The sequence below is a fragment of the Pelobates fuscus genome, chromosome 8 (genome assembly GCF_036172605.1).
Source record: "Pelobates fuscus isolate aPelFus1 chromosome 8, aPelFus1.pri, whole genome shotgun sequence".
Lineage (NCBI taxonomy): Eukaryota > Metazoa > Chordata > Amphibia > Anura > Pelobatidae > Pelobates > Pelobates fuscus.
This window is the reverse complement of record NC_086324.1, coordinates 136,613,826-136,626,125: the sequence shown is the minus strand read 5'-3', so window position 1 is coordinate 136,626,125 and position 12,300 is coordinate 136,613,826. Positions and strand designations below refer to the sequence as shown.

The 12,300-nt window shown below is 42.8% G+C and overlaps 1 protein-coding gene across 1 annotated transcript in view; it reads left to right on the top strand.

Moving 5' to 3' along the window:
* Positions 1-1,054: 1,054 nt before the first annotated feature.
* The window catches only part of LOC134570872 (uromodulin-like), a 59,440-nt gene continuing 48,194 nt past the window's right edge, over positions 1,055-12,300 (top strand). Inside the window, exon 1 of the mRNA XM_063428862.1 lies at positions 1,055-1,276. Coding sequence (XP_063284932.1) covers positions 1,075-1,276 — 202 coding nt within the window. The 5' untranslated portion in view covers positions 1,055-1,074. The remainder of the gene's footprint in view (positions 1,277-12,300) is intronic.

Genomic DNA, 12,300 nt, shown 5'->3' with positions numbered 1-12,300 from the left:
CTCAGTTTAGTGAACTGTCTTTTGTTTTCTACAAGATTTGCTAAGTACCAGGAGACAGTTTTTGAGTTTTCTTTTCCTTTGTCATTATTATACTACAGTACAGCATTGTATCACTACAGACAGCATGTTCAAGCTGTCAGCTATATTTTAAATGAGTTAGATTAAACTCTTACATAGAGCTTGTAAATTACATTATGCTTGACTAACCACCCGGGATAACTAACCATTTGGGATAACAAAACATTATCATTTTGTCCACTTGAGAGTTGATTATTCATACTAATGTTTATATAAATACCAATGCTTACACACACTGTCTAACATTTTTCTATATAATATGCAAAGATCTGGATACATTTTCACCTGTATATATAATCCCAATGGTAAGATTATATGTTAATGGGGGGCTGTCACTTCCCTGGAATTCGCACATTTGAATTAAACATTGAAAATAATCTATAACTTTATAACTATAACTATTTTCATGTTATGTGTTTTTCCTTTTACATTTTGATTTAGCAAATTACATTATAACCGAGTTCAAACAGGGAACAGCCAGTGAAAGCACTGTAAATGAAGACGAGAAATACAAACAGTTTCATTTCTCCTCTTCTCTCCAGGATATCTCTATTCTGACTGTCCGCTTATAACAATGATTGACAGGGAGCTAAAGTTATTTTGTTATTTATTATTATTTTCTTCTTTAGGATCTCATCGGAGTGGATTGGAAATGTAACCCTGTGGCCACTTTCTATTCAAGTGACGCCTTTGGTTCTCTTCTATTTACAATAAGAAATATTTAATTTTATATTTTTTTCATTCAATGACAATAAGAAATATTTAATTTTATATATTTAAGTCAAGGTCAATAAGAATAAGGCAGGTCCATATTTAAATGTAGATTTTTTTTTTTCCCGAAAAGAAGAGATTAAAATCAACTAAACACAGTTGGGGCATGGTTTGTTATGACAACAAATGCCTATGTCATATTTTAGGCTTTGTCATATGTCATATATAAAAGGCTTTGGTTTCTTTGTCATTCCACAGCGTGGAAGCCATCAGTCTGAGCAGAACATGTATTCACTAAGTACAATTCTGCTGCTTCTATTGTGTGCTCAGGCATCAAGAAGCTTAAATTCTACTAATTCGAGTACTACTGCTTATAATTCTACTGTTTACAGTAGTACTAGAACCACTAGCACCACTATCACAAAAACGACTACAAGAGCCAATAATGCTACGTCTATGTCTTTTGCTACATCAAACAGAGCCACAAGTAAGTAAGACAATATTTTTAAATGTAACGTTTAATTTAATAATTATATTAACATTTCAAAAGTATCTGTAAAAATCAGATTGTGCAGTTGGTTATAATGTAATTTTGTTTTATGTTGTGTCATCATTATATCGCTGATGTCAAATGTTTGCTGAAATCACAAATGCTCATTTAGGACGCCGTTTCTTAACACTTTTCTAACTTGCCCTCAACTACATTTAAAAATAAAGGAATTCTTTCTTTTGGCAACTATTTTCTAATATTAACATGTCAGGTGTTTAATTTAGCCCTTTTCCACCGTCATTTTTTTTTTAAGGTAAAAAATAAGAGTAACATTACTAAAAACAATTAATGCATTGTAAGCATTTAATTTAATACTTTCAAGTATATTTAACATTTACCAAATTTGTATGTTTGTTAACTTGTAAAAATATTGTAGAAAATGTAGAAATCTTAGGGACGGTATGAACTGAGATATTGCCATACAGGATCAACATATTTCTATGAATCACAAATACAAAAAATTGAAATAAATTTGCTGGCATGAGGGGGGATATAAAAAAAAAATCACCAAAATACATTTTTGAATACCTATATATATAACATATAGGTACCTAGCTAAAATCAATATTTCAAACTATAGTAGATTTGTGCATGGCAAGATTGCTTAGTTTGACAGAATACATTTTCTTGAAATTGAGAATTTTATTCGGGATCTCCACTCCTAGTTCATGTAAAAAATCGGCCAAATATCATCAATGGAAGAATATTCAGACAAACCAAAAAGGGTGCAAAAATGGGCCTGAAAGTGTACTGCAAAATATATACATAATACAAAATATTATTTATATGTTTTGCAGTACATTGATAGGTATATTAGTTCACAAATCAATAGAGAAAAAAGTAACCAATAGAGGGAAAAAATGAGGAGCAGTAAAAAAAATATATATATATATATATATATATAAATATATATATATATTTATATATTAAATATACCTAATATTGTATACACATACTGCTTCTCCTTTGTTCCGTTTATTCCCTCTATTGCTCAGTGTTCACTTGATCTGTGAATAAAATCAACACTAAGTGGCTCTCCCATGTCCATGAATCATCTTTTTCCAACAATCTTCTCTTTTTAGTGCCATGGGCAGAACTCCGAAACCCAAATTTTCTGCTATTGCACTGTTGATTTGTTTTATGTCTGCATGGCGTTTTGGAGATACGGACTTTGGCTGGACAGTTGATTGGCCCAAATCCGGTCTAATCTCAATTCATCCGAAACAGAATGCACAAGTTTACATTGTAGACTAACACTATAGCCTACACTGTTACACATATAGCATAAGTAGAATTCCCTACGTCCTACTCTTCCAGTGAATGTTGATCAGGCCTTGCAGGCTCCTGCACATGGCAGCACATGGAAGATAAGAGTAAGTAGAATAAGATATTTTGTAGCATGATTGTTTCAGCTTTTTTGTTCTTCTCATTTGGTTTCTGACGTTGACTCTCGGTTTTAAAATTCTGCATATACCATTTACATTCACACTGTGTGCAGCAGAGGGACTGGTGTGTCAAACAAAACACACACACACACACACACACACAAACACTGTATAGGTTGTAAACGTGCCTTCATACATAATCTGGCATCTTGAATGTGTCTTCCTGCTTACGCTCTGATCCTTATACAGAAGATTTACATCCCTCTTGAAGAACAGTATCTACTTTCTTTAATTTGTTTCCCATACCCTAATTAAACCTGTGCACTATCTGCTCTCATGTCGCTTAAACCTCTGTTTCACTTTCATTTTGAATAATTTTTTTTGGTGTGCTGTAAAATGCTTTAGACCTGAGAAACGGAGTATCTCCAAAAGTCTGTTTTTCCAAAATTCTGTTTGTTCTTTAAAAAATTATTGTAAAATACTAATTTCATCTATTTTCTTATCAAGAAATATAGAAATAGATAGATAGATAAATAGATAGATAGATAAATAGAAATATAGATAAGATAGATAGATGGATACGATAGATAGATAGATACAATATATAGATAGATACGATAGATAGATAGATAGATAGATACGATATATACAATAGATAAGATATATAGATAGATAGCATATTTTGCCTTTGCTGGCTACTGACAACTATTTACGTGTCTCATGCACATAATTTTTGCCAAGAGGAAAGAGACAAATGTATTATTATAAATATTATAATAAATGTAATTGAACTGTGAAAAAAAAAAGAGAAGAAAAGAGAAAGAAACGCGTTCTCAAAAAATACATGGAAAAAGAAAAGAGGTGTATGAATATATTTTCTTAATAAAAGTAAGACTCTTTATAAAGCTTGTTTAGGGAGACACTGCACAATCATGGTTGTAGCTTGTTACAGAGACACAAACATGATTAACATGTGTGATTTACATGTATGTGTGTATATATATATATATATATTTAAGCAAACCATTGATTAACTAATTCATTTTTCTTTCAAATTTCCGTAACATAGCTTAAAGAACCTTTGAACATATCCTTATATAAACTAGCAATAAATGCAATGTGTTGTGTTCATTTTATATTAAAAATGTGCTAATTAGGATGCCCATATCAGAGAAGAAAACTTCCTCTTAATTGAAAGCACACAAAGCATATGTTACACTGAAAAAAAGTTCCTTCCTTGTAGGACTAGACAATAGTAAATTATAAACAATAGGAATACGAAGAACATATTCAGACACAATTTAAATCATTTTCAGTTGTATGTCTAAAATATAATTGTCTAGAAGTAAAAAGTGCAGGAAAATTAAATTACGGACAACACCAAATAAAAGATGACAATGGCAAAAGAGTAAAATAAAAAATACAATGAATTAAATAAATATAGAAATATTAACATTTCAGGGCTTTACCAAGTTATTTTTATATTGAAAAATAAAAGTAACATTTACTTTAAAAATTGATTGTAATGCAGGTACTTTCAAGTATACTGTATATTGTAAACTATTTACATTTGAGAAATGTTGATATATTTTAGCTCTCGAATTCTTTGCAGAAATATTAGGGATAGTATGAACTACCTGAAATTACAGTATTTCATAAAGGCCCCAAAAATGTATGTGGTTCACAAAAAGAAGCAGTTGATAGGGGTTTGCTTTGAGGATATTGAGGAATGTGTGAATAGCCATATTTATTACTATATTAATTTGGTAAAATCAGGCATCAGTAATTCAAAGGGAATTGTAGATAAATACTATAGCCTGTTCCAACCCAACGCAAACTTTTTTTTTATAAGTAAAATAAAAAGAATTTAGGACACTATGTCATCTTAACTGAGAAACAGATTCACAACACAAGAGATATCACTATAACCAAAAATCTTTATATAAAGCTAGGGGCCAATGCGGTGTGTAACTCTATTATTTATTCCTACAAGAAAGTTTATAATAGTGTAGAAAAAAAGTTTAGGAATAGTGATGTCCTGAACGTTCACGTTCGCCACGGATGGCGAACATATGCGATGTTCGGTCAACCCCTATTCGTCATCATTGGGTAAACTTTGACCCTGTACCGTCAGCAGACACATTCCAGCCAATCAGCAGCAGACCCTCCCTCCCAGACCCTCCCACCTCCTAGACAGCATACAATTTAGATTAATTCTGAAGCTGCATTCATTATTTTTGTATTATTTTTTTGTGTGTTTGTGTTTATTATACATTATCCTCCATAGCCAGTAACCTGTGTTTATTATACATTATACCCCCATAGCCAGTAACCTGTGTTTATTATACATTATCCTCCCATAGCCAGTAACCTGTGTTTATTATACATTATCCCCCCATAGCCAGTAACCTGTGTTTATTATACATTATCCCCTCCCATAGCCAGTAACCTGTGTTTATTATACATTACCCCCCCCCCCCCATAGCCAGTAACCTAAAGATTACTTAGTATTAGTAAATAATATGCCCTTACTCACTATACCGCGAGTAGGGGCCTGTGGCTGCTCACTGTAAAAAAAACAAAACTAATAACCCCCCCCCCCTTGCACGGCTGGTGGGGTCCCCATAAATAACAATAAGGGGGTGGACCTACTGTCCTCCCCTCCTGGCCCCACCCCTGAGTGGTGGGTGGGGGCCCTAAATAAAGATAGGGGGGGACGACCTCCTTTCCTCCCCCCGGCCCCCACCCCTGAGCGGTGGGTGGGGGCCCTTAAAAGAACATGGGAGGGGAGGATAATGTATAATAAACACAGGTTACTGGCTATTGGGGGATAATGTATAATAAACACAGGGTACTGGCTATGGAAGGGATAATGTATAATAAACACAGGTTACTGGCTTTGGCGAACCGAAAATTTTATGTTCGCGACATCACTATTTAGGAATATTTAAACAACCACGGCAAGTGAATGACGACAATAGTAAAAGATTAATAGAAAAATACTGTGAACTAAATAAATATATGCCTTGTGCATTTGGTTTCAAACACATATATTTGTTCTCATTTTGGCCTATAGGTGGTCATCTCAATTCTGTAACTCCGAAGTACCATATGGACTAATCTCGAAAAAACGTTGAGCTGACTTACACCAATCTTAATTGTGTAGCAATTTCTAGTTAGAAGTGCCAGTGTGCTACATTTAATTTATTCTTACCGTTGTAAGCTGCTTTGAGCATGATAATTATCATCCTATTGTTTCTGCAACTTTTTAACATTTTCTCAATTATTATTACATTTCCCTCTTTGTAATATTTAAAAAAACAAACTTTGGAATATGTTGGCACTATATAAAGGCCAATAATAATAATCAAATAAATAATAATAGTAGTAATACAAATTAGCTTTGATGTGGATATAATTATCACTGGTTACTTTGAAACCTAGATAAATAGCTCACTCTAATGAATGATGCACTTATTACTTTAATCGTAACAAGCACAGCTTCTTCTAGTGATTACCATATACAATTGTTATGGGCAAATGCAAATATTGTATTTCTCAAACTGTGTACTTTGTCTTTAAGAGATATTGACCACTGACCAAAGTATCCAATGATCTACTCCCTGCAAAATCTCGTGGTCACTATTCTATCCTAATTCTCCTTGACCTGTCTGCGGCTTTTGACACTGTTGATCATCAACAGCTTCTTCTCATCCTCAGCAATATCGGTTTACAAGATATTGCTCTCTCCTGGTGCTCCTCCTACCTCTCCCAGCGCTGTTTCAGTGTTTCTTTCTCTGGCTCTGCTTCTTCTCCCCAACTCCTCTCGGCTGGTGTCCCCCAAGGTTCAGTCCTTGGTCCCCTACTGTTCTCCATCTGTACTGCCTCCCTTGGTAAACTCATTAGCTCCTTTGGCTTCCAATATCATTTCTATGCAGATGACACACAAATCTACCTGTCCTCTCCTGATCTCTCCCCGTCCCTCTTGACTAATGTCTCTGACTGCCTCTCTGCTGTTTCTATCTGCATGGCTGCCCAATTCCTTAAGCTAAACTTGACCAAAACTGAAATTCTGGTCTTTCCTCCCTCAAGCAGAGGCGGCTCTCTAATTAGGCGGTTTAGGCGGCCGCCTAAGGCCTCGCGCTGGCTGGGGCCTCGCGGCCGCCTAAACCGCCTGTTGGCAGAGTGTGTCAGGTCCTCGGTCAGTGACCGAGGACCTGACACCAGGAGGGGGCCCGGTGGCTTGCCCGGTATGCCGCCAGGTGCGAGGCCCCTCCTGGCTGCCAGGCCGGCCACCGCAGACACTGGTCTGCAGCTCCACAGTGTGCAGAGCTGCAGACCATGTGACTCGCGAAAATTGGCCAATCAGAGCGTTGCCGCGGGTTACCACGGCAACGCTCTGAAATCTCGCGAGATTACACGGTCTGCAGCTCTGTGGAGCTGCAGACCGTGAGCAGTGGCCACCGGACCACCAGGGAGCCCACTGGACCACCAGGGAAAGGTAGGCTTTCCCTCCCCATCACCCCCCACCACACTCAGGCTCACCCCCGACCACCATAACCCCCCACCACCCTCAGCCTCACCCACCACCATCACCCCCACCACCCTTAGCTTCACCCCCCACCACCATCACCCCCAACACCCTCAGCCTCACCCCCACCACCATCACCCCCACCACCACCATCACCCCCCACCACCCTCAGCTTCACCCCCCACCACCACCATCACCCCCCACCACCCTCAGCTTCACCCCCCACCACCATCACCCCACCACCCTCAGCCTCACCCCCACCAGCCTCACCCCCACCACCATCACCCCCACCACCCTCAGCCTCACCCCCACCTCCATCACCCCCACCACCCTCAGCCTCACCCCCACCTCCATCACCCCCACCACCCTCAGCCTCACCACCTTCAGCTTCACCCCCACCACCCTCAGCCTCACCCCCACCACCATCACCCCCACCACCCTCAGCCTCACCCCCACCCTCACCATCACCCCCACCACCCTCAGCCTCACCCCCACCACCCTCAGCTTCACCACCCACCACCATCACCCCCACCACCCTCAGCCTCACCCCCCACCACCACCACCATCACCCCCACTACCATCTCCCCACACTCAGCCTCACCCCCCACCACCCTCAGCCTCACCACCCACCACCATCCACCCCCCACCACCCTCACCATCACCCCTCCCCACCCTCACCCCCACCACCCTCAGCCTCACCCCCACCACCCTCAGCTACACCCACCACCACCATCAGCTTCACCCCCCCACCACCGTCACCATCACCCCCCACCAACCTCAGCCTCATTCCCCACCACCATCACCCACCATCACCACCCTCAGCCTCACCCCCCACCACCCTCAGCTTCACCCCCACCACCATCACCCCCCACCACCATCACCCCTCACCATCACCCCTCCCCACCATCACCCCCACCACCCTCAGCCTCACCCCCACCACCCTCAGCTACACCCACCACCACCGTCACCATCACCCCCCACCACCATCACCCCCCACCACCCTCAGCTTCACCCCCCACCACCCTCAGCATTACCCCTTCACCCTCAGCCTCACCCCCCACCACCCTCAGCCTCACCCCACCCTCAGCTTCACCACCCCTCAGCATCACTCCCCCCACCACCTTCAGCATCACCCCCCTTACCCCCCTCAGCATCACCCCCCACCACCCTCAGCATCACCACCCTCAGCATCACCCCTCACCACCCTCAGCATTACCCCCCACCACCCTCAGCATCACCACCCTCAGCATAACCCTCCGTCACCACCCTCAGCTTCCCCCCACTCACCATCACCCCCTCCTTCTCACATCACCCCCTTCTCACTCTCACATTACCCACTCTCAAATTACCCCCTCTCACTCTCGCATTACCCCCCATTCTCACACATTACCCCCCCACTCTCACATTACCCCCCCACTCTCACATTACACCCCTCTCTCTCTCACATTACACCCCTCTCACTCTCACATTACCCCCCTCTCACTCTCACATTACCCCCCTCTCAATCTCACATTACCCCCTCTCACTCTCACATTACCCCCTCTCACTCTCACATTACCCCCTCTCACTCTCACATTACCCCCTCTCACTCTCACATTAACCCCTCACTCTCACATTACCCCCTCTCACTCTCACATTACCCCCTCTCACTCTCACATTACGCCCCTCTCACTCTCACATTAACCCCCTCACTCTCACATTGACCCCCCTCTCACTCTCACATTACCCCCCTCTCACTCTCACATTACCCCCTCTCACTCTCACATTACCCCCTCTCACTCTCACATTAACCCCCTCACTCTCACATTACGCCCTCTCACTCTCACATTACCCCCCTCTCACTCTCACATTACCCCCCTCTCACTCTCACATTACCCCCTCTCACTCTCACATTAACCCCCTCACTCCCACATTACCCCCCTCACTCTCACATTAACCCCTCTCACTCTCACATTACTATCACCCCCTGCTCCCTCTCATTACCATCAACCCCCCGCTCCCTTTCACCATCACCCTCCACTCCCTCTCACCATCACACCCCCCGCTCCCTCTCACCATCAGCTACCCCATACACATAGGGTCTCAGACAAAAACACAAACATGCTCACAGAGACATACATTCGCACACACAAGGATGCTCTCTGTCAGACACACTCTCAGGCACATACACAGGTAGACAGTGCGTCAATGTGTATATGTGACACTTTTTTGTTAGTGGGGCCTCATGTTTGCGTTTCGCCTAAGGCCTCATAAAGTCTAGAGCCGCGTCTGCCCTCAAGTGTTACTCCTGTGTCTGTCTCCCTCCACGCAGGCTCGCCTCCTAGGTGTTCTCTTTGACTCCGACCTCTCCTTCAAGCCTCATGTTCAATCTATCGCCAAATCCTGTCATTTCCATCTCAAAAACATTGCGCTTCCGCCCCTACTTAACGCCAGATGCGACTAAGGTGTTGGTCCATTCCACTGTCCTTTCTCGCCTTGACTACTGTAATCCGCTTCTCAGTGGTCTTACGTGCTCCCAACTTGCGCCGTTACAGTCCATAATGAATGCGGCGGCGAGGCTCATCTTCCTGTCCGCCCGCACCTCCCATGCCTCACCCATCTGTCAGTCCCTACATTGGCTTCCTATAAAATATAGAGCTCAATTTAAAATTCTGGTTCTTGCTTTCAAATCTCTACATAATGCTGCTCCCACCTATCTATCCTCCCTTATACAAAATTATGTCCCGTCTAGGCCCTTACGATCTGCTGAAGACTTACGCCTATCTTCTGTCCGTACTCCCACCTCTGATGCTCGCTTTCAAGATTTCTCGAGGGCTGCACCGTTCCGGTGGAACTCGCTTCCCTCCTCCACCCAGTCTCCACTCCTTCAAAAAATCGTTAAAAACCCACTTCTTCATAAAAGCGTATCAATTAAACTGTTAATAGCTCCCAACTGATTCCTTTTCTGCGACTGTCACTAGTCTAATACTATCCTTACCTTTTTTGTGTAATTTTACCCCACTCTCTCTAGCAAGTAAGCTCATTGAGCAGGGCCCTCAACCCCTCTGTTCCTGTGTGTCAAACTTGTCTGGTTACAACTACATGTCTGTTTGTCCACCCATTGTAAAGCGCTGCGGAATTTGACGGCGCTCTATAAATATCATGATAATAATAATGATAATAATATTGAAATGGAACAAATTGTTTTTCATACATGTTTCTTTAAGCAATAACCTCTTACTTACTTTCAGTGCATAATATGTTTACGCCATTTTGTCCCAGACGAAATACAATAACAATAATGCATAAACAAGCTTCAAGGCTATGCTACGGCTCTTTCAGTACATAATATGCTGCGTTAACCCTAAATAGATAAGATGTTCAGACTTTAAGATGCCATCAGGGAATTTTCCATGACGTGTGCATACCTTACATTTTATTTTTATTTTTGACAAGTCAAGGGAGGTCCAAAAATGGATAAAGAAAAAGAAGTGTTACTTTTTCATATATGAACTACAGTAACCCTAAAATAAAGACATCTAAGGTATAAATAGGTGTACTTTTTAATGTTAAGGCACAGAGAGAGGAGAGATTTGGAGACAGATGCTGCTCCATCTTAAAATGACAGAGAGGCTGACATGATGACATGTTCAAGAGGGTATGTTAATCTATTAATGATATTTGCAAGCCTTCAGATTTTTTTTACAGCTATAACACTGCCCCCTGGATCACCAAGGTCAAAGGAGGATTTTATTTAAATTTTATTTTATATTTTTGCAGTGCATAAGATAGGTACAAACAGACTCGAGGTACCCCAACTGCAATTCTCTAGCGTCATATCAAGCTATACAATTGGGGTAGGAGATTGGACGTGCACAATTTTATATTATAGTAATCAACAGGTAAATAACAAAGATGCCCAAGACAGCAACCCTTGCTTAACAGAAGTGGAGTATCTGCATAAATACAATAGGGATAACTGAATAGGAACCTGTCTAGTCAGGCTTATCTAGTGAATAACCGAGAGACAGGCGATATGCCAGTATACATAAGTGATCTGCATTGCTAGGAGACATTTGGGCACAATTGTGGGTTTGGGTCATCGGCTGAGGTAGTATGTGGTCCGCGTCTGGTAATCAAGCTGTCCCCCATGCAGAGACTTTTCACCCGACTCCTTGACTAGGCACTGCTCGGCGGTGACAGCTAAATCCATCAGAAGGAGCCCTGTTGCGGCCCAAGTGTGAGGTACTCCTCTGCTTCCAGCCCCTGTCGGAGCCAGTGATAGATGTAACGAGGTTGTGTTCAGAGATGGCGGCACGTTGGGAGCGAGGTAAGTGCACCCTCCAGTCCTAGGCCGGTATAGAGGCCGACATCTTCTTTCCACGGACCCAGTAGCCCTGATGGGCCGAGTCCCTCCCGGATCGGGAGCGGCGGGTGGTCCAGATGGTTTGTCGCCGCCCGTTGCGGTGGGCCCTCTGTTGATGTTGTCGATGTCTCAGTGTCAAGCCCTTGGTGGCCCTCAGCCCAGGTAGGCCAGTAGCAGGAACAGCTAGGCCTGAGGGAGTCCCCCACGCCCTTCGGCTCTCACCTCTCCGAACTCCCGCCCTTGATTGAGGTGGCAACAGTGCCTTACAGAGCTTCCCAAAAACACTGAAAATGCTTGTTGAGCTGCTGCAAGAATCGCTCCATGGAGCTATAAGCGGACAGGTCAGACCGCACATGCATTTTATCTCGAGGACAAGATGCCACCGCCATTTTGAGTCAGTCCACTGTGCACAGAGTAAGTAGTCAGCTAGGCCTGCAGAGTGTGGCTAGGCCCCGGCTTGGTTTAAAAGGTAGGTGCGGTGGTGGCTGATCAAGATAGTCCAGTAGGGACCGGGATGACCCACGCCGGTCCAAGAGGGGGTAGGAATGTTTCAAGACAGTTTAGTTGCTAGTGAGCGGGGAGATCGTCCTCCTCTCCCAAGCTCTGTTACAGCAGGCCGCAGCGGGTATTAGACTTGTCAAAGCTTCAGGCCACTTCGGTGGAACCCCCTTAGTATAGTAATGCCTGTTGGTAGGCTAAA